At 46.5% G+C, this 23,317-nt stretch overlaps 1 protein-coding gene and 2 long non-coding RNA genes across 3 annotated transcripts in view; 1 reads left to right on the top strand and 2 right to left on the bottom strand.

Annotated features, from left to right (window-relative positions):
• The window catches only part of YWHAG (tyrosine 3-monooxygenase/tryptophan 5-monooxygenase activation protein gamma), a 30,946-nt gene extending 13,079 nt beyond the window's left edge, over positions 1-17,867 (bottom strand). The window contains exon 1 of the mRNA XM_082712607.1: positions 17,549-17,867. Within this exon, the coding sequence (XP_082568733.1) occupies positions 17,549-17,635 (87 nt within the window). The 5' untranslated portion in view covers positions 17,636-17,867. The remainder of the gene's footprint in view (positions 1-17,548) is intronic.
• Positions 7,215-17,644, top strand: LOC309853985. The gene is made up of 2 exons (XR_014306039.1): positions 7,215-13,733; positions 14,725-17,644. It is a non-coding gene; the product is annotated as an uncharacterized lncRNA (long non-coding RNA).
• Positions 17,868-19,165: 1,298 nt separating the features above from the next.
• On the bottom strand, positions 19,166-20,882 carry LOC309853978. The gene is made up of 2 exons (XR_014306031.1): positions 20,451-20,882; positions 19,166-19,340 (listed from the first exon to the last, which is right to left on the bottom strand). It is a non-coding gene; the product is annotated as an uncharacterized lncRNA (long non-coding RNA).
• Between the last annotated feature and the right edge of the window lie 2,435 nt (positions 20,883-23,317).

Below are 23,317 nucleotides of genomic sequence, written 5' to 3'. Positions count from 1 at the left end.
TTGAGAACCAAGTAAAAAAGAAAAGCCCAAAGATAGTACTTTTTTTTTAAAAGATTCTATTATTTTGACAGAAAGAGAGATCACAAGTAGTCAGAGAGACAGGCAGAGAGAGAAAGGAGCAGGCTCTCTGCTGAGCAGAGAGCCCAATGCGGCCTTGATCCCAGGACCCTGGGATCATGACGGGAGCCGAAGGCAGAGGTGCCACCCACTGAGGCACCCAGGCACCCCCAAAGGCAGTAGTTTTATATAAACAAGTTTACTGATGTAAATAATTAACTCAGACCCACATCTGTTGAGAAAGAGAATGTGCTCACTACCTCACCCCAAGAATATCTTTTTTCACTTATTTTTGTTGTATAAAAATCTTTCACAGTATCTTTATACAGATCAGGGCCAGGATATAGAATATATACTAAAGATTTCAGTCCTGTTTTATTAAACCAATTACTAATTCATAGGTCTTCTCAGTTGATTCCCTTCTCCATAATCTCAGGGCTCCCAAGCATCACTTGCTTTCCCGTGGTTCTACTCCCTGTACCTGTCATTACATGTCACGCACACACATGGGCAATGTTACTAATGTTGATCACAGGCACCGTTTTGTTTTGAATCTAATGGAATACTTCCAGCGTTTCTTTCTTAAATACTGACTCTGGGTTGAAAAGACTTCTCCTAGGGGTGCCTGGGTGGCTCAGCGGGTTGGGCCTCTGCCTTCGGCTCAGGTCATGATCTTGGGGTCCTGGGATCAAGCCCCTGCGTCAGGCTCTCTGCTCAGCGGGGAGCCTACTTCTCCCTCTCTGCCAACTTGTGATCTCTGCCTGTCAAATAAATAAATAAAATCTTAAAAAAAAAAAAAAAACTTCTCTAGGGGCGCCTGGATGGCTCAGTCATCCAGCATCTGCTTTTGACTTGGATCGTGACCCGGGATCCTGGTGATCCAGCCCTGAGTTGGGCTGCCTGCTCAGCAGGGAGCCTGCTTCTCTCTACCCCTTGCCTGTGTATGTGTGTGCACGCTTTCCCTCTCTCTCTCTCTCTAATAAAAGTCTTTTAAAAAATAAAAGCTTGGGCACCCGGGTGGCTCAGTTGGTTAAGCGACTGCCTTCAGCTCAGGTCCTAATCCTGGAGTCCCAGGATGGAGTCTTGCATCAGGCTCCTGCTCAGCAGGGAGTCTGCTTCTCCCTTTGACCCTCCCCCCTCTCATGTTCTCTCTCCCAAATAAATACAATCTTTAAAAAAAAAAAAAAGCTTTATCATGCTAATTAAGAATCCATCCATTCCACATTTTTCTTTCTTTTCTTTTTTTTTTCCATCCATTCCATATTTTTCTAAGCCACGTTTTTCACATCAGAAACGGGTCCTTTACCAAATTTTAATTCCTCTTTTGACCTTCCAAATAACCCTTTATGATCTAGAATTGTTATTACCATTTTAAAGTTGAGAAAATTAAGGCTCAGAGCCAAAGGATAGAACCCAAATCTAATGGCTCAAACTCCTCTATGCCTTCCATTACAGAACTAGTTCTCAACCAAGGAAAGGAAGCTTTTTATAAAATATCCCCCAGGCCGCCTGGGGGCGCTCAGTTGCTTAAAGCGTCCGTTTTTTTTTCTTTTTAAAGATTTTATTTATTGGGATGCCTGGGTGGCTCAGTTGGTTAAGCAGCTGCCTTCGGCTCAGGTCATGATCCCAGCATCCTGGGATCGAGTCCCAAATCGGGCTCCTTGCTCGGCAGGGAGGCTGCTTCTCCCTCTGCCTCTGCCTGCCATTCCGTCTGCCTGTGCTCGCTCTCTACCCTCCTCTCTCTCTGATAAATAAATAAAATCTTTAAAAAAAAAAAAGATTTTATTTATTTATTTGGTAGACAGAGAACACAAGTAGGCAGAGAGGTGGGTGGGGGCGGCGAGGGGTGGGAGCAGGCTCCCTGTTGAGCAAAGAGCCAGATGTGGGGCTTTATCAATGTGGGGCTTGATCCCAGGACCCTGAGATCATGACCTGAGCCGAAAGCAGAGGCTTAACCCACTGAGCCACCCAGGCGCCCCACATCCAACTCTTGATTTCAGCTGTGGTCATGATCTGTTCCAGGTCACGGGACTGAGGCCCAAGCTGGGCTCGGCTCTCAGCACAGAGTCTGCTTGGGATTCTCTCTCCACCTCCCCCAGCTTACACACGTGTGCACATGTCTCTTTTTCTCCAAATACATGAATAAAATCTTTAAAAATAAATTAACTGAAATAAATTAAATACCCCCTACACAGCCCTACGCCTTCAAGATTCAGGACCGTGTGGAATCCACGCTTATCTGTTTCTGCGAGGTGAGATGGCGGCACAGGGGCGCCTGGGTGGCTCAGTCGGTTAAGTGCCCGCCTTCAGCTCAGGTCAGGCGTGATCTTAGGTTCCTGGGATGGAGCCCAGCATGAGGCCCCTGCTCAGTGGGGAAGACTCCCCAATTCTCCCTCTCCTTTCTACTTTTTCTTTCTCTCAAAAAAAAAAAAAATTAATTAAAAAAAATTTTTTTAATTAAAAAAAATATTTAAGGGGCGCCTGGGTGGCTCAGTGGGTTGAGCCGCTGCCTTCGGCTTGGGTCGTGATCTCAGGGTCCTGGGATCGAGTCCCGCATCGGGCTCTCTGCTCAGCAGGGAGCCTGCTTCCTCCTCTCTCTCTCTCTCTGCCTGCCTCTCCGCCTATTTGTGATCTCTCTCTGTCAAATAAATAAATAAAATCTTTAAAAAAAAAAAAACTACAAAAAAAAATTTAAAAAGCACGGCAGCACTGTGTTCCTCAAAATGGCGAGTTACCACATGACTCAGCAATTCCACCACGAAGGTGAATATATACGGGAGAAAGAAATGAAAACACAACGTCCACACACAAACTTGTACACAAATGTTCTTAGCAGCATTAGTCAAAACAGCCAAAAGAAAAAACAATCTAAATGTCAACTGGTAAGCAGACTAAATTCAATGCAGTATTATCCAAACAAGGGAGCATTACTCACACACAAAAAGGAATGGAGCAGGACACAGGCTACAACGTGGATGGCAGCGAAGAGGCTCTGCCTGTCACGAGGGACCACATACTAAGGGATTCCGGGGACAGGAAATGTCCCGACTATCTACAGAAACACACAACAAAACTGGAGGCTGCTTAGGGCTGGGGGCTCCGAGGGTAGGGGAGTAGGCAGTGCCTCCCCATGGGTACAGGGTTTCTTTTGGGGAAATGACGATATTTATTCTAGGATTCAGATACTGGCGCCAGTTAACACAACCCTGAAACGCTAAAAACCACTGAGCTGTACACTTTCAATGCGTGACCCGTATGGCATGTGGATTTTATCTCAATAAAACTGTAAAAAATAGAACTGCTGCCCTATACCGTAGTCTGCACAGCAACCTCTCACGCACCAGCAGTTACCCATGAACTTGTGTGTGGTCGCGGAATTCTGAATTCCAAGTTCTTCACACTTCACAGTACGTGGGCTTAAACAAAGAAAAAGTCACTGTCACAGAGCACAAACCTCTAATAATTAATTCTCCTCTTGTGATTTCAAATAAACTCCTGTGTCGTCTTGACGGATGTGAACAGTTCTCATCCCCTCCCCCGAAATGAGAGGCAGAGTACTGCTCAGGTACACTTAAGCAAACTTCAAAAGGGCTAAGAAATACACGTTTCCTACCGCAGGTATCTGTCGTTATAAAGCATCCAATCCTGCCACTATGGGCGGGGGGCGGCGACAAGGAGAGAAACATACTGACATTACACAGGTCACTTCCCGAAGTACCGACAACCCACAGGAACACCAAACCAGAGCAACTTCCCCTCTTTACAGACCCTGAGTGAAGGTTTGTGCCCTCGACCTGCACATCTTCTGCGGGCACTCAGCCTAAATCTACCTTTAGATACTAACTTCAAGGTAAAACCAAGTTTAGCTCCCTACAACTGCCACGTGCCAGCCTTAATCTTCTCTCTCGGGCGCCTGGATGGCTCAGTGGGTTAAGCCCCTGCCTTCAGCTCAGGTCATGATCCCAGGATCCAGGGATAGAGCCCCGCATTGGGCTCTCCCCGCAGGGAGCCTGCGTGCCTGCCTACTTGTGATCTCTGTCTGTCCAATAAATAAAATAAAATAATTATAAAAAAACCAGCTCTACAGAAATTATCTATGGAGCAAAGGCCAGGGATACACCGGAACACCCTGCACTGTAACAGATAGTCCCCTACAAGAGTGAAGAACAACATGGTCCAAATACCAACGGGACCAAGGTAGGAAAAACCCTATGCCAAGTTATCGGTACTGGGTCATTATACCCCCCCACTCCTCCTCATACTGCACCTCCTCATACTATACACTTCCATGTTCTCATGCTTTTCCAGCCTCCTCAACACACTTCCAGAACCCATAAGGAAAAATTCTCTGCATATCCTTCAAGTCCTAATTCAAATGCTACATATACTTCCTTCCTGAAGCTTCTGGAAAATTCTCCAGCAGCTCTCATCACTGCTCACTGGGTATTAGTAACTTTTACCTTGCATCTTTTATACTGTTTACTTCTCTTTTTTAAGATTTTTTTAAAATTTTATTTATTTGACAGAGAGAGAAATCACAAGTAGGCAGAAGCAGGCAGAGAGACAGGCAGATGGAGAGGGAGAAGTAGGCTCCATGCTGAGCAGAGAGCCCGATGCGGGGCTCGATCCCAGGACCCTGAGATCATGACCTGAGCTGAAGGCAGAGGCTTAACCCACTGAGCCACCCAGGCAGCCCGATATTGCTTACTTCTAATGCCCTGTACTGCTGACTGTATACCCCTCCTTTCCGCAGAAAGACTGAAAGTCCTCAGGGCAGGTACCACACTGCACTCACCAATGAATCACCCTGGTGCCGAACAGTAACTTTTGAATATTTAGGTGACATGAATCTGCCCACAATGTACCAAGCCCAGCTTGTTTGCATAAGCGGCACTAATAATTCCTCCCAGCCCTGCATAGTTCTCTGTCCTCTGCAATTTGGGAACCATCCATGGCCACGGTGGTTTCAATGAGCCACATGGAGCCTGGCCAACCAACAGGACTGTTTAAGAAATAAATCTTTCTTTTGGGTAATCTGACATAAAAAACTAAACTTATATGCTCATTTTAATACTATTATCTTGCAGTGTTAAATTCTGCTTAAATTAACTTCCGAAAATCCATCAGCCTCAATTCACACGGAGATCTCAATTAACGCCCTATGCCGCCTCCCCCCCCCCCCCCCCCCCCGCAAACAAGTGCTCCTGCTGTTAGGAGTCATCTGGACCAAATGTAATCACAAAAAACTGAATCTGGGGCCCAAAGGCCAAGAGTTTAGGCAAAACATAAGGCCACTTCAGTAGCCTAGATTCCACCCATGGCTCCGGTCTGACCCCACTTTCTAACAATTAGATTTGTCAGAATTTTGCAGCTTACTGTTTAATCCCACATACCAGGAAAACACCCAATCGAAAGTCTTGAAAAAATTCAGATATACTAATTCTAGCACTCCCATGGCTAGTAGTCACATAACCTTATTCTAACAAGCAATTAAATCAAAATTAGTTAAAAATTAAACAGTTTCTTAGGGAGTGTGGGTGATTCAGTCGGTTAGGCATCTGCCTATGGCTAAGGTCATGGTCCTAGGGTCCTGGGACTGAGCCCTGTGCTGGGCTCCCTGCTCCGTGGGGAGCCCGCTTCTCTCTCTTCCCCCTGCTCAAGTGCTCTCTAAATAAATAAATAAATAAATAAAATAAACAGCTTCTCATACAAACCCATACTGACTCCCCTTCACAATAATTTCCTTTTAGGCCTTTTTTTGGGGGGGGGGGGTGTTTCCACAACTTCCCCTGGAATCAATGCCCTGTTCACTTTCATTAGGTCTGTTCACCTATGTCAAGATCCGTGTGCAGATCTCTGGTTCTTCTTCCATTATCCAAGACTATTCCTCCAAATTAATTAAAAAAACCAATAGTTCGGTTCTCTCACCAAATTTGACAACCCCCAACCCACACACTGACCTCCTTGTTCAAAATCACTCGCCTTGGGCTGCCTGGGTGGCTCAGTGGGCTAAAGCCTCTACCTTCGGCTCGAGTCATGATCCCAGGGTCCTGGGATTGAGCCCGGCATCCTGCTGTCCACTTTCTGTGCCCGCCTCTCTGCCTACTTGTGACTTCTATCTGTCAAATAAATAAAATCTTTTTTTTTTTTAATTTATTTATTTGACAGACAGAGATCACAAGTAGGCAGAGAGGCGGGCAGAGAGAGAGAGGAGGAAGCAGGCTCCCCGCTGAGCAGAGAGCCCGATGCGGGACTCGATCCCAGGACCCTGAGATCATGACCTGAGCCGAAGGCAGCGGCCTAACCCACTGAGCCACCCAGGCGCCCCAAATAAATAAAATCTTAAAACAAAATCACTCGCCTTTAAAATAAAACTCTTGGGGCGCCTGGGTGGCTCAGTGGGTTAAAGCCTTTGCCTTCAGCTCAAGTCATGATCCCAGAGTCCTGGGATAGAGCCCCGCATTGGGGGGGGGGGGCTCTGCTCAGCAGGGAGCCTGCTTCCCCCCCTCCACCTGGCTTCTGATCTTCGTCAAATAAATAAAATCTTAAAAAAATAAAATAAATAAAATAAAACTCTTACAACCTCCTCCATCCAGTACCAGTCCTCACTCGTACCTGCTGCTAGCTCGTGCTCCTGAACCCCCTCCTTTCTCGCTTTCCTTCCAGGCTTTCTTTCTTTCTTCGAAGATTCAGCAATTCAGTTACTGTGTGTGAATATAAACAAACTTTCCGACGGGGGGGGGGGGGGGGGGGGGGGACGACGACGGACCCAAGACTAGTCCCAGCACAGTAAGGTTTTTCTAACCTCAGCAGAGCCCTTTGTACTTACTGCCTCGAAAGCCTCGCTTCCTCCGGCCTCTTCACAGAGGAGAGGAACCACGAGGGAAGCCGAGCCTTTTCTTAGCAAACAACTGGCGCTATCGCTGTGCGCCAGCCCAGCTTCTTCCCCCACAGACATGCCCAGCAGTCACTCTCCAGGGCTCTTCGCTCCTCTCCCGCTCTTTCCCGTTCACGTATCACCCAAGTAAGTGAGGCCTCTTCATCTCCTTCATCTCCCGCACAATCAAGCTCCCGAGAAAGTCAAGTCCACACTTCTCAGCACTTCCTCACCCTTCACCCCCCCCACCCCACCACCCCTGCACCCACTCAAAAAAGCCATCGACTGTTCCTTCCCATTGCCAGTCCCCAACCAACGCTTCCCTGGATCTTCAACTTAAATCTCTATTCCTAAAAGAACCCAACACTGCCGACCACTCCTCGTTTCTGACCCATTGTCTCCTGGTTTCCCGCCTTCATCACTATCAACTCTGACTCCAACTCTCCACTCTCCCTAGGTTACCTTACTACGCCGGGTTTTAACCTTGACGGACAGTGACCCCCACTAGAATGTCCATCCCATGAAGGCCATGAGGTAGGCCATGTATTCCCCAGCTCTAGGACCAGAGCCCAGTCATTAATTGGTCCTATAAAAATGTTTATTCGATGAACGAATACTACTGCCCGTGCAGGGCACTGTTCTAAGGGCTTTGCGTGTGGTAACATGTGGCTGCCTCCACTTACGTGGCCCCCCAAACTCAGCTCGACCGCGATGGAATTCATCTCATCCATCACTTTTCCTCCCGCCTTTCTTCTTCAGTCGCCAGCCATCAGAGTCTCTCTCCGGCCTGCCCTCACCGTCCGCGTTCGGACTCGACCCCCGGAACACTCTCATCAGTCTCCTTCCCTTTGCCTCACTGTCCTTTTCAATTTCCAGATCTTTTCAGACCAAAAATCGGATTATGATCCTCTTCTGCCCACAATCCTTCCAGGACTTTCCACAGCTTAAGGAAGAACTCGGGACTTTGTGAGGCCCTTTGTGAACTGGCCCCCGCTCCCCTCTGTGGACTCGTGAGCACCCCTCAAGCCCACACCCCTGCGCACTCTGCTCCCGGACGCTATGTAACCACACGTCTGCCCCGACACCCCTTCCTCCATGCTCTCCCCCTCCCTATCCCCCAAGACCCTACACTTCAAATATCCTCTGAATCCAGTGTGACTTCCATGTCCTGTCGCTCTGTTTCCATCTGTTTGAAATTTACCACATTATTTTCCTTTCCTCCATAAATGGATCCCCTTCCAAAAATCTCAAGTTTCCCTACAGGACCTTCAAAAGGCAAAAAAAAAAATAAGATAAAATGGCAACTTACCCACCTAAATTACTGTAACATCATTAAATTGGTCAGCTCCATAGCTGTGAGTATGGATGCAAAGCCAGGCTGTCTGGGGACAGACAGCTAGGATATATGCCTACTACCTACCCACCACCCACCCGAACACCCAGCAGTATACAGACCTGGAGGCAAAAATGTTTAAAAAAAAAAAAAAAAAAAAAATGTCTGGCAAGCAACAAAGCCAAAGAGAAGCAAAGTTGTTTACTCACATCATCCTCAACAAATCAACTTGGGTTTTAGCTCTTCTTTCAGGTTAGGGATAAAAGCCAGAACTGATGGAAGAATCTACCTTTCCAAAAACAAAACAAAAACTAAGGCAGTAGAAGAGGAATCACAGTCCTGTAAAAATCCAACGATTTCCTATCATCCGTCCTCTGGCCCCTCAGGACCTACGCAGGCTTTCATCCCCCTCAGGAGAAAAGGCTGCCGGCAGGCAGTACTTGCTAACAACTCTAGAGAAGCACCTCTTTTAAGGGAAAAAGTGGAAATCACCTGCCATCTGGAGTAAACGCTCTTAAGCAAGAAACTCTACTTGAGGTGGCCAAACGTGAATGTAGAGAGATCTTGCTGGTACCTTGAGCGTTTATGGCGAATAAGGGGTAATTCTAGGTCGGTAAGAAGCCATCTTCCAGGAAGGTAAATCCCAAGGGGGCCGACCAGGAGGAAGGCACATTGATACAAGACTGACTGCTATGCTGACAAGTGGCAAAGCCGGTTGTAGGACTTCTACTACTCACCTCTACAAGTGTTTGAAAATGACCATATTAGTGTTTTCTTTTTATTTTTTTAAAGTTTGTTTATTTAAGTCACCTCTATACCCAATGCGGGCTTTGCACTCACGACCCAGAGATCAAGAGTAGTATACTCTTGGGATTGAGTCAGCCAGGCGCCCCCTGTGGTTTTTTTTTTTTTTTTTTTTAAGATTTTATTTATTTGACACAGAGAGAGAAATCACATGTAGGCTGAGAGGCAGGGAAGAGAGGGGGAAGTAGGCTTCCCAAAGCCCAATGGCGGGATCCCGAGCTGGAGACCATGCAAAGGCTTCAACAGCAGAGCCCCCCAGGGGGCCCAACCCCGTGTTTTCTTTTTAAATGCAAGAAAGTAACACAAGGGAGATTTCCTGCCAACAGTCAAGCACTCCCCAACTCCATTTTATTTTTCCTCATGATAGTAAAAGCGCAATGGTGTATCCTTAAATTTTAAACCATGTGTATGTAATGCCTATTCAATTACATTTTTCACTACTTTTAAGAAAACTCATTACCTACCGGTGATTTTAAAAACCTTAAAAATTATCCTTGGCCAGCCTTTCAGCAATTCCACTTTTGGGTCTATATATAAATTATGCTGGAAGCTTTAGCCACTAAGGTATTCATGGCAATATTACTTACAAATTGGGGAAGACTATAAATGCTAAAGAAAAACACAATTATGACACAACCACGAAATTATATGGCCACTGAACATACTATTAACAGGGAAAAAAAGATCCTCGAAATAATGTCAAGGGAGAAGGCAAGGTACAAAATCAAGTCTAAAGCCTACAGGAAAAGACATGATGGAAATTTCCCTGCATGGGGAATTGTTACGGTGGTACCTGTAATTTTTTCCCCAAATTTCCTAACATCCTAAAGGCCAGACATTTTTGTCACCAGTAATCCGTCCCATTGATGACAGCCTTCCAAAAAATCAGAATCCCTCAGCATCTACAGCATCTGGGTGGCTCAGTGAGTTAAGCCTCTGCCTTCAGGCCAGGTTATGATCTCAGGGTCCTGGGATCAAGCCCCACTTTGGGCTTTCTCCTCCTCTGGGAGCCTGCTTCCCCCTCTCTCTGCCTGCCTCTCTGCCTATTTGTGATCTCTCTGTCAAATGAATAAATAAAATCTTAAAAAAAAAAAAAAAGTAAAATAACAGCATCCTGAAATTCAAAATATTCCTGAATATTCCTTCTCAAAACAAAACAAACAAAAAAATCAGGGGTGCCTTGCTGGCTCAGTCAGTAGAGCATGCGACTCTTGATTTCAGTGTTAAGTTAGAGCCCCACACTGGGTGTAGAGATAACTTAAAAATAAAATCTTTAGGGGCACCTGGGTGGCTTAGTCCTTAAGCATCTTCCTTCAGCTCAGGTCATGATCTCCCGGTCCTGGGACTGAGCCCCACATCGTGCTCCCTGCTCAGCGGGAAGCCGGCTTCTCCCTCACACACTCCCCTGCTTGTGTTCCCTCTCTGTCTCTCTCTAATAAATAAATAAAATTAAAAAAAAAATTTTTTTTTAATATTCCTTTTTCTCCTACCCACTTGTTCCCACTACCTTTTCCTTGCCCCAGGATGCCCTTTCCTGCTGTTTTCAGCCTCCTATCTTATTCCCTCCTTGCCTTTCTGCACTGGGTAATTTTCAACTTAACAGTAAAAATTGAGTGCCTGAAGTCTATTTCTATTACACAAATGTAGTTTTAAAAAAACACTAGCTATAGGGGCGCCTGGCTGGCTCAGTGGGTTAAAGCCTCTGCCGTCAGCTCAGGTCATGATCCCAGGGTCCTGGGATGGAGCCCCGCATCAGGCTCTCTGCTCAGCAGGGAGCCTGTTACCCCCCTCTCTCTGCCTGCCTCTCTGCCTACTTGTGATCTCTGTCAAATAAATTCTTTTAAAAAAATAATCACTAGCTATAGGTCATGTGTGAGGAGTGAAGTAACATTTGAAAATAGCATCCATCTATCAGGCAGGCCCCCCGTAAGGCTGTGCTGGCAAGGACAGAGTATGTGCACCCCTACCATATCCACACCCACCCACCAGGGTAGAGGCCGATTGTCCCCTTTCTCACGTTAGACTGCTACAAAAAGAGCACTGTGCTGATCTGAACGGTACTGAATTGAAACAATTCAGTGGAAAAAAAAGAACAAAAAACTTAAGCTTATTTCCGCATCCTTGAGCTACTTGGCAGAGACCACTGTTGCCTAGATCCGGGTAATTTAAATATGGTAGGCTCAAGTGTTGTATTAAGAATTCCTTTCAGAAAGCCCCCCAAATTGAAAACGACCTATCTCCTCAAAACCAACCTGCATCTTTAAAAGCCTTCCTCCTCACCTCTTACCCTTCTCTCTGCCGCTGCAGCTGCTCTGCACACTGGGCTGGGGGAGGGGGGGGGCTAAGGGATTCCTCTTGAGCTCCTGTCATTACTTGCGCAGCTGCCCACTGCTGTCACTGTCCTATCCCCAGCTCTGACACCCCTGCTCTCGTAACAGAATTAAGAGGAGAGAGCTGACCCTACACCTCAGTCCTACTCAGTCCGGCTTCCGATCTCTCCAAAAATAAGACCTTGCTCCAAAGATTAAGAGGAGGAGATAGATGAGTTTACCTGGAAATTTACTTTCTAAATCTCGTGTTTAAAAAAAAAAAAAAAAAATGTACGGAGGTGCCTGGGTGGCTCAGTGGGTTAAAGCCTCTGCTTTCAGCTCAGGTCATGATCCCAGGGTCCTGGGATCGAGCCCCGCATCAGGCTCTCTGCTCTTAAGGGAGCCTGTCTCCCCCTCTCTGCCTACTTGTGATCTCTTGTCAAATAAACAAATAAAATCTTAAAAAAAAAAAAGTACGTATGTGAGAACACGCTCATTCCCACTTACCTACTCACAACCCAACTAAGGCTACGTAGTACACTGAGCAGTACTGAACTTGGGTAAAGAAAAAAACCCTTGCGGGACACGCCCTTACAGGTGAAAAACTGATGCCAATTTGGCTTTGACTTCACTAGTGCTTTAGAAGGGAAGGGAGAAAAGACCCATGCAAAGTCTTTTAAGATTTCACTTTTATTGTTGCTGCAAAATCATGGGACCAAACCAATTCTTTAACCATTTACCTTAAAACTGAAGCTCTCTTGGGAACATCTACTGATCACGTTTCATGGAACTGTTTGTTTGTTTTTATTTTTAACTCAAATTAATAAATGAGTAAAATCAAAATTCAAGGATCTCTACCAAGTGCCAATTTAAAGTAAGATGATATGGTGGTAGTGAACCCAAATCGGATTTGATATCTGGAATAGAATTTGGAGAAAACGACAGGGAAATGATTATGAAAGGAAAGAACGGAAGGCAGTAGATTCTGGCAGCCTTTTCAACCTATAGAAACAAGCAGAACTGCCCTTGAGTCTTAAATACCTGCTCAAGCACTAAGAAATACAACTCAGGGGGCGCCTGGGGGGCTCAGTGGGTTAAGCCTCTGCCTTCAGCTCAGGTCATGATCTCAGGGTCCTGGGATCGAGCCCCGCATCAGGCTCTCTGCTCGGCAGGGAGCCTGCTTCCCTCTCTCTTTCTGCCTGCCTCTCCGTCTACTTGTGATTTCTCTGTCAAATAAATGAATAAAATCTTAAAAAAAAAAAGAAAGAAAGAAAGAAATACAACTCAGAAAATAAGACAAAAGAGGGGCAACTGGCTGGCTCAGATGATAGGGCATAGACTCTTGATCCTGGAATCCTGAGGTCAAGCCCCACATTGGGCAGAGTTTACTTAAGCAAAAAAGACAAAAGACAATGACCTAATCTATGTGATTTCCGCCCCCTTTGACCATTAAACCTATAAAATGGTCTGTGCTTTTCTTCCACATCCCATGGAATCGGACAGCAATACAGGAATAATCAGATGCCCCGCCAGATAAAAGGGTGACGGCTGGTGATAATGGGAGATACCTTGGCAGCCTCAGAAGCCCCCAAACGATGGACAGAACATCATACACAGGGGATTCCTATCACTTTAGCATCCGTGTTTGAGGAACTCCCCCTCTCCGTGCTGTACAGTGTTCATTAGGGGGCCGCTGCCACACAGCAGTGAAGCATTTATAATGAAGTCAGCATTGGGGTGGAAAATGAGTCATGGTAAGAACCCAACATTTCCACAATCTCCCACTAGTTAATAGTTTGTTCTGATTTCAGATAAATTGTTCTTATTCATCTGGGGGAACATCAAATGGTTTTAATTCTCTGTAACTTCTTAAATAGAATATAAGCCTAGCTAAAATAGTCTCTTTTTTCAATTTATGCTGAAAAGGTTCAAATGTCAGAAAACAAAGACAAAAGGGTGCCAATTAACATTGGCTGAGAGCTGCTGTAGTTACTTCATTATTGACACATTCCTGAATCAGTAATGGTTTGAAATCCAGCCAGCACAGCCAAACCATCATCCCTTTTTAGAAATATCATTTTCTCATTTTTTTCAACTAGAGATGACGGTTGCACAACATTGGGAACGTGCTAAATGTTACCAAATTGTACACTAGGAGAACGGTTAGTTTTATTACGTGACTTTTACCTCAGTAAAAACAACATGATTTTCTCTACTTTTTGACAATTTAGAGTTTGGCTTAATAAGTAAATACAGCTTCCCAAAAGTACTAGGGGATGAAATTCTCCCCATGGTCTGCTATTAATCCAAAGCTCTGTAATAAGGATATACATTGGTGCGCCTGGGTGGTTCAGTGGGTTAAAGCCTCTGCCTTCGGCTCAGGTCATGATCTCAGGGTCCTGGGATTGAGCCCCTCATCGGGCTCTCTGCTCAGCAGGGAGCCTGCCCCCCCCACCCATGCCTGCCTCTCTGCCTACTTGTGATCTCCGTCAAATAAATAAAAAAATAAGGATCTACATTTAGCAACACCTTTTATCTTGATGTAATTCAAAAGATACATAGGAAGCTTTTTAAAAATAATTACAAAAAGCATTTAATGTCATTTCAGTTATTGCAAAGAATACTGCATAAAAAGCCAACTGTTATCTGTATTCTTTTCAAAAAGAACAATTGAGACCACATGACTTAGAATAATGGCTGGCAGGACTCCACCTCTAAGTCCGCAGAGGTGTCCTTACTCCATTAGTGATAATGGCTATTGATCTAGCCTCCTGGAAGAGCCAGTAGGAAAAAGAAAAAATATTTAAGATAGCAAGAATTTTTTTTTAAAGATTTTTTTATTTATTTGACAGACAGAGATCACAAGTAGGCAGAGAGGCAGGCAGAGAGAGAGGAGGAAGTGGACTCCCTGCTGAGCAGAGAGCCCAACTTGGGGCTCAATCCCAGGGTCCTGGGATCATGACCTGAGCCCTAGGCAGAGGCTTTAACCCACTGAGCCACCCAGGCGCCCCAAGATAGCAAGAATTTTCAACTATACTGATTCCAAGAATCCTTTTTTATATAATTAAGATAGCCTTCTGCAGCCAGTGCCCCCCAATCCAGTCACTTTAAAAAGATGAGTAGCCCAGAACCTTTTCTCCCTCCGGAGGCAAGTACCAGTAGCCTACTTAGCTTATTAACTTCTGGAGAGGCTATTAGAATCCAAAGGACAACGCAAGAAACATCTAGGTGTTCACTCCCCCCTTAAATGGAAGACTACAGGTTTCTCTTAAAAAACTAAACTTCTCGGGTGCGTGACTGACTCCGCATGTGAAGCATGTGACTCTTGATCTCTGGGTAGTTAGTTCAAGCCTGGCATTGTGTGTAAAGATTACTTTAAAAAAAAAAAAAATTAACTTTAAAAAAAAAAAAAAAACACAACTCTTAAACTTCCCCCTTCCTTCCTCAAAACACTGCATGCTATTCCCCATCCTCATCACCTACACACAACTACCACGCTGCACAAGTCCCAACAGTATTATTACCAGAATAATTTCATTAAGCGCAAATAAATTTAAGCTCCCTATCATCATGTTGATTTCAGCCTTAGAAGGGTATTTACTTAAGTGACAGGATGGAGTATTTTATTTGTATCTTTCTGTACTTTCCAAATTCTCCAGGATGAGATGACTTTCATAAACACAGGAAGAAACCAAGTTTTACAAATAGTTACTATTTTTGAGCACTACTACTTTCCTTATTTAATCCTCACAAGTTTTTCAAGTAGATATTGACCTATTTTACAGATGAGGAAAATGAGGGTCAGAGGTAAGCATACTTCCTCAGTCACAGTGAACAGACTTGAAAAAAGGTCTGCTTTATTTTACAAACTGTTCTTTCCTCCATATTCTGACAAGAAGCAGAAGTAACTATGGCAAAAGAGAACTTTCCCAAATCTCAATCTAAAAGTGTTTTGTAATGAATTCTCACTCTCTCACGTTACTGAAAATGACCAAGGAAGTCATAATTTTTTAAGTCTTTTATTAAAACCTGCCAAGTTAATAATCTGCAATAAACCCAAGCATACAGTCCACCCAGCACTATGATCAGAAGACATTCTTGTTTAAAATCGTTGTTTTATATTATATATTAAATTACATTTATTACTGTTCAATTTTTAACAATGAAAAAAATGTTTTAAAATACAAATGTACCTTATACTCTCCTAAGTAAACTAGAAATTGGAAAATGGACAGGCCTATCTAGAGGTCACCGATTTGCACGCCTAAAGGTAAATGAAATCCTTATTTTTGGGGCCACCCCCTAGCTGGTGAATAAGGTGAAGTGCTCAAGTCCACCTGCTTATCTGCTAATTTCTGCATTACCTTGGACAAATGCCATTTGCATACTCCCTACCAGCCCTTAGGTGCATTGCAGCCTCTGTGTCATTGTGTGTGACATCACTGGGTTGCTATGGATATAGGTGCGAGGTCACTCACTTTCCTGTGAAACTAGAAATATGGAAAAATTAGAAGAGTCTAACATGAACTACACATATTTCCAATACTGTTCTCTATTAAAAAAAGAAGTTACCAGCTGAGCTTTAAAAATGTTTTAAAAAGATAGCATCTGGAGCAATACATTAACACAGCAATACTCCCAATTTCAGAATCAGGGCTCTTCCTTAATGAGAAAAATCATTCTCGTAAAGGCAGCTGGCTTAAACAAAAGCATCAGCACGGTTCTTTTATGAAATAGCAAAATTATTTAAGAATTAACCTGGGATACCTACACTGCTTCATTAAAAAGATTTAACATGCCAAGAAGATACACTCCTGAATCCACTTCAGGCCGGAGATGCATTTTCAAAAACCTTTGTTACATAAGGCAGGAAGTTAAATGTTAAGATAGTGGGAAACCTCAATCATTCATTAGATAATTCTCCGTATTTCATAATAATGCTCAATACTTGCCCCCTCCTCCAATATCAAACTCCTTGATAGCCCATTAGAAAAATGTAGTGTTACTGACAAAATGGTGCAATACAGGCAAGGATCGGAATCCCAGACAAAATGCGACAACTGGCGATCAGCATTCTCTTTTCATCAGTATGAGGATGCGCTAGCTTTTCTTATTAAAAAAAAAAAAGCCTCAGCTATACCTACAACAAATTTAAAAAAAAAAAAAAAAAAAGACTTTTTCCTCCTTTAAAATAACTCCTCCCAGCCTCCACCCAGTCTAGGCTCTCTGCAATATGACAAATGCAGAATCTTCTAGAATGACTTGATACTGCCTCCCACCACTGCTTTGTTTGCAACATCAGATCAGAAAGAATATTTTTTCAACTTATAGGCATTTCAACAGATGTGTGCCTATATTTAAAAAAGAAACCGCATGTGTCACAAATTGAACCAGTCGGCTAAATGCATAACCTTTATTTTAAAGACAATTACCTACCCTTTTAAATACAAGAAAAATTAGGGGGAAATGGAGAGGGCATGTCGTGAACGATCAATGAAAAAGCCGGCGAGACATACGTCCCCCTTGCCTAAAAGCAAAAGGACTTGCTTTGGGGTATAGAGAAAGAGGAGCCTTTTGTTAAGAAAAACGTGAGAGCAGCAAGGAGGTTTCGGTTTGGCACCACTGAGCTCAGGGTTTCAGGAGAGCCTACATTTTTTCCGGATAGGTTCTAAAGGATCCATCAGGAGAGGCAGTGGGGAAGATCTTTGGGGTGGGGGGGGCAGTATTAGAAAACCCGGAGACCTGATGAGTGAATGGGAAAGGCGCCGCCCAGACACCGGGGAGAGAAAGAGGAACCGCATCCATGCGGTCCCCCGCCCCCACGCCCAGGCTGGGAGGAGGGGAAGTGGGGCACAAAGGATGTTCACGGCCCCCGCTCAGGTCCCCAGCGGACCCGGAGACACGGGGCCAGGGACCCCGATCCCGAGACCAGCCCTGCAAGATCCCGCTCCAGCCAAAGCCCGGGGAGGGCCTACGAGGCAGCGCCGCCGGCCCTGGGGGACGCTCGAGGAGAGGCCGCGTCACAGCTCGAGTCCCTACCGCGAGTGGGTGGGGAGGGGCGGTCAACGCTGCAGTCGCGACTGGCGACTAGTCCCCGGGCCGTCCACGCGAAGACCGGTGTCTGCGAAGGGACTGGGGCGAGGCGGGGGGAGGGGAGGAGAAACTCACGTTCTTCATGGCCGCGGCCATGTCGTCGTAGCGCTCCGCCTGCTCGGCCAGCCGGGCTTTCTGCACCAGTTGCTCGCGGTCCACCATCTTCGCGGGCTGGGTCGGGCCGGGTGAGGAGACCGGGGCGACCTGAAGAGCTCGGAGGGCGGCTGCGGCGCGGCTGGAGCCCGTGTGCCGGAGGGGCCGACCCACGAAGCGAGCAGCCGAGGCGACGACGGCGGCGGCGCGGAGACTATGGCTGGAGCTGCGACCGCGGGACCAGGCGCGAGGCGGCTGCGGCTGCTGTGCGTGCCGCGGGCGGACAACCCCCTGCGGCCCCGCCCACGCCGCGTGACGCCACCGGCCCCGCCCCGGCCCCGCCCCGGCCCTTCCGCTTCTCGGGCTTCCCCTCCCCAGCTGAGCTCGCGGCCCCTTTCTGGGCGTCCCCCTCTTCCCCCGACCCCCTGCCAGGGCTCCCCGTTCTTCACTTCGCCCCGATTCCCGCGCCCCAGTTTCTCCGGACTACCCTACACACTACCCCCTCACACCTCCGCCCTGTCAGGCCCGGCGCGTGGGCCCTTGGGAGTTGTAGTTCACCCAGCAGTGGGGTGATACGCTGGAGAAACCAAGGACAAAGGGGCGGTCAGGACTACAACTCCCAATGGTCATAGCGCGTGAGCGGTGGCGAAGTTGGGGGGGGTCTAATTCCGCGGCCACTGGGGACCCCTGGCGGGGACTAAGGCTGCATCAGTCCGAGCGAGTGCTGATTCACGACCCCGCCCCATATTCTCCGGGAAATTACGAGGGGAGGGGGCCAGGACCTCAGCCCTGGCCCCCGTCTCTGAGCTAAAGTAGCAGCCAGGCCGGGGAGGGACAGAGGACAGGACGCGCGTCCGCCGCAGATCCAGACAGGCCAGGGTAGTGTCCCGCTGCGGGATGCATTGAATTAAGGAGCTTAATATTGGGAGCTAAACTGTCACCCTCCCCCACAAGGTTCTGTTTCCCCATACCCACGTTGAGGTTCGTGGACCCGAAGGGGTGAAAACATGGAAAGACAAATACTGGCCAGGCATTCTGGTTGATTTACAGAAAGGATGCAGCTGTCCGCAGGCTGACCCCTGGGGAGATCCTTCCTCTCCAGGGTGGGGTGTCAAAGATTCAGTTCTGTTGCCCAGAGCCTACTGCATGCTTAACGCGAGGTTGTATCTGAGGGTTAACCAACCCTTCCCTCCCCACCTAGAACTTATACACAGAGGTCAGGCTGGCAAATTCTTGCTCCTATGTTTCTCTTTTCCGCATCCCATGTAGCTCACACACCCGCAGTTTTGACTGTACGTTTTATCTGCTTAATTTTTTTCAGCAATTATCTGTTGAGCACCTACTGTGTTCCAAGCACTGTTCTAAGCAAGAGAACAGGGAGAGCGAGGAACAAAATAAAAAATCCCTACACCCCCCCCCAAATATGTGATATAAGGATATGTATGTAGAGTATGTTAGGAAGTGATAAGGAGTTTTAAAAAAAAAAAAATACAGGATAAGAACTGTTGTGTACGAGAATCTAGAACGAAGGAGTCTCTTAAAGGGTGTGTAGCATTTGAGAGCATGAAGGGGTTACAGGCAGCAGGACTCAGAGGCTGGTTTCTCCCTGAAGCATTTATTTATCATTAGGTGAAGAATCCCATGTGTTTGTTGCCTTAAGTGATGGGTAGTGGGACCAGGGATGGAGTCAGGAGCCAGAACATGAGAAGCCCCGAATGACGGGCAAGGGAGTGAAGACTTTATCCTGAAATAAATAGGAAACCTGTGGAGAGATCTTAATGAGGGGCAGAAAATGATGAGATTTGCATCTGTATTCCTTACCATTGCCTTCTCAGAGCTTAACACAGCACCTGGCACATAGTAAATATGTAGAACATATGAAATAAATGAATTATGGAATGCATGCACTTCAGGGAGCCTGCTCTGGCAGAAGTGGAGACGGACTCAGTGGAGGAGAGGTTCTAGGGAGGAAATAGCTCTCCCCACCACCACCATGGGATGTAGCCTCTCTTCCCTTACTACAAACACCCAGCAAAATACAGGCCTGCTGGTGAATAAACCCTCCCACTTCCTTCTGTCTCTTACATGAGTGTTGGCCAAGTCATTCCTCTTCCTCTCTCTTCCTCCCTGCAGGCCAGGCCTGAGCCATTCCAGCCCAGGCATCACAGGTCCATGGCAATGAGCCCTGATTAGCCAACCCCGCTGGTCCTCCTGTGCGTTGTAGGTGTCAGTGATTGGGGCCCCAGACACAAAATCTTGGGAACTTCCCGGTACATTTCAGGCTGCCTCTCTAACCTCTCCACCTCATTTCCTTTCTCCACCCGTCCAATGTGCATTACAAATCATCACCATTTTAAAAATCCAGGCCAAATCTGTTTGGGAAAAATAAAGCAGATGCAAAGAAAAGGATGTTCCAAAGCCAAAGAGGAATGACATCTGCAGTCTCCACATCAAAGCTTCCCTCCAATGGTGCAGGGGAGAGCTGGCCCTGCCCTCCTTTCCTTTTTGATTTTTTTAAGACTCTAAGCTTAAAGCTGCAGCAGCCCCACAGCCCCTGGCTGTTTGGAGGATGACTTCAGAGCCGGCATTAACACAGAGCAAATGGCTTAATATTCTGGCTCCTTTCTCCACTGCTGAAAACAAACAAACAAAACAAAAACCACAAAAAACCTGGAGCAGGGAGGTGGAAAACTAGCTTCCTGGCTTCTGCCTAGCCCCCAGCTCTGTGTGCAAAGCCCATCCCTTCTCAGGGTTTTAATTTCTACAACTTTGAAGGGAGAAATCAAACAAAATAAGCACCAAGTGCCCCACCCAGCTGTGACAAGTGATTGTTCTAGATTCAGCGTGTTCCTCCTCTTTAGCTATGGAAACAGGGAATCGGTACCTGCAGAACTGGGAGATGATTCAGTCCCAAGGGTTGAGCGGCTCAGAATCATCCCTGTTCTGGAGACGAGGAAGCCGACACACGGAGAGGTTGTGTGAGAGGCTGTGTGACCAGTCAAATTTCACACACCAGTGACTGAGAGCCTGAATTCAAACTCAGGCAGATCTCCCAGACTCCCTGCCCAGGCTAGGGGGAATCTACCCTTTGGCATCTGCTCAGGAAGGGTGGGCTCTTGCTCTCTGGTAATGGACCTGATAAAGGGTGGGCACCCTGGACAGCTCATCCTCCGCCCCATCTCTAGTACTGGAGGACATGACCTTTAGATGCACGCTCTCTGCCTGAGCTGGCAGACGAGCAGGCCAGCCAAAGACATTAGTGTCCTGCTGTTTCTGTGCAGTCATAAATCACTGCAGCCCCATCCCCTGGTTTCTGGCTTCCTCCTGCGGCTAGAAAGCTCCCTGATTGGAGGGGAGGCAGTAGCAGCAGCAGCATATTATGATGTAGGCAGTACTCCCCACCCCTGTCCTCTGGGAACACTTTCGTGACACTCTTCTAGCCGACTGGGCTGTGGTAGGGGCAGAGCACAGAACGGATTCAGAGACCAAGGTCAACAGGGAAATCTTCGTGGGTTGCCACCTTCCTAAGGAGAGTAGGGCAGCGAAAGAAGCCCCGGCTGGGAGGCAGGACCCACATGTTGAAGCGTGACTTTGCTATTGATCTTGCTGGGTGACCTTGAGCAAGTCACTTTACCTCTCTGGGCCTGAGAGAGTGTATCTGTAAAAGAAAAGAACTGGATGCTTCTTAAGATCTTCTAGCCTGTGGCAGCAGCCCTTCCTGCTTCAGCGCCTGCCCAGCCTCCCCAGTAAAAGATCTGAAAGATCTTTCCGCATATACATTCCAACTTCTCCTTCCCTGGTCCTGGCTCCACCATACGTGGAATTCGCACTGCAAATGGGCCTCAGTCCCTGCTGCGTAGCCCGGAGTTAAAGGCCTTTCCTAAGGGCTCCCTGCCCCTCCTAGCTGTATCTCTCACAGGACACTCAACTGGCATTTCCCAGCCCTGCAGCACCCTCTTCCAAGTCTGGGGCTTTTCTTTTCTTTTTTTTTAAAGATTTTACTTATTTATTATTATTATTTTTTAAAGATTTTATTTATTTATTTGACAGACAGAGATCACAGTAGGCAGAGAGGCAGGTAGAGAGAGAGGAGGAAGCAGGCTCCCTGCTGAGAAGAGAGCCCGACGTGGGGCTCGATCCCAGGACCCTGGGATCATGACCTGAGCCGAAGGCAGAGGCTTTAACCTCTGAGCCACCCAGGTGCCCCACTTATTTATTATTTACTTACTTATTTATTTATAGCAGGAGTGGGAGGGGCAGAGGGAGAGGGAGAGAATCTCAAGCAGGCTCCATGCTGCGCACAGAGCCTAACACGGGGCTTGATTCTACAACGCCAAGATCATGACCTGAGCAGAAATCAAAAGGTGGATGCCCAACCCACAGAGCCACCCAGACACTGTAGCTCTGGGCCTTTCCCTTCTTCCTTCCTTCCTTCCTTTCTTTCATTTTTTAAAAATTTAAATTCAATTAATTAGCATATAATGTATTACTGGTTTCAGAGGTAGAGGTCAGTGATTCATCATCAGTCTTACGTAATACCCAGGGCTCCTTATATTCTGTGCCCTCCTTACTGTCCATCACCCAGTTACCCCATCCCGCCACCTCCCTCCCCTCCAGCAACCCTCAGTTTGTTTCCTGTGATTTCAAGTCTCTTAGGGTTTGTCTCCCTCTTTGGTTTCATCTTGTTTTATTTTTCCCTCTCTTCCCTGATGATCCTCCATTCTGTTTCTTAAATTCCACGTATCAGTGAGATCAGATGGTAATTGTCTTTCTTGTATTGACTTATTTCGCTTAGCATAATACCCTCTAGTTCCATCTAGTTGCAAATGCTGAGATTTTTCTTTCTTTTTTTTTTTTTCTTCTGCTGGAAACTCCTCCCCCAATCCCCATTCTTCTGTTACCTCCTATCTTTCTGAATCAGAATCAGACACTTTAAGTTGAACTGACGGCTCCTCCTTGAGGCCCCAACCTATGCTATGCACTTCCAGCCAAGGGTCTGAATCTTCTTACACTTCTATCTATATGAGTCTCTCATTTCCTGAGGTCTTACAAATGGATTCCTCAACGAGATCCTTCTGAGTCACCTCTGAGCTCCAAGCCTAGCATGGTGCAGGTGTTCAGAGAAGTCTGGTTCAATGAAAATGACTCTCCACTTCAAGAAAGGAGTGGCCTGGTGATGGGCTTACCTCTTGAGGAGGATTCGAAAAGTTTTACCCCGAAATAAGCAGTCACAACCAAACTGCTGCAAATACTCAGGAAAGCAGAACTGTAAACAGTCCTAGAACAAATAGGGCCCCAGCCAGAAAGGATCGTTTTGAAGAAGCGTCTACACAGGATTTTAAAAAAGGGCCTTTTGACAGGGAGCTCACTACCAGCAGAAATGCTCTATTCTACTCTCTGGGGCTGAGCACTCCTTACTAAAACAGCTTCTCTGATCTAGGGCTCTCAAACTCTTAATTTTCAAACTCTCTTAACTCTCAAATCCCCTAAAACTGATTGAGCTGGAAAGAGAGAGAGCTTGAAAACTCTAACATATCTTTACATTTTTTAAAAGATTTTATTTATTTATTTGACAGACAGAGATCACAAGTAGGCAGAGAAGCAGGCAGAGAGAGGAGGAAGCAGGCTCCCTGTTGAGGAGAGAGCCAGATTCGGGCTCGATCCCAGGACCCTGGGATCATGACCTGAACTGAAGGCAGAGGCTTTAACCTACTAAACCATCCAGGTGCCCTTTTACATTTTATTTTTAAG

Source organism: Mustela nivalis (genome assembly GCF_964662115.1).
Source record: "Mustela nivalis genome assembly, chromosome: 19".
NCBI lineage: Eukaryota > Metazoa > Chordata > Mammalia > Carnivora > Mustelidae > Mustela > Mustela nivalis.
Note: the sequence above shows the minus strand (reverse complement) of the source record. Positions and strands in the feature narration are given on the sequence as shown.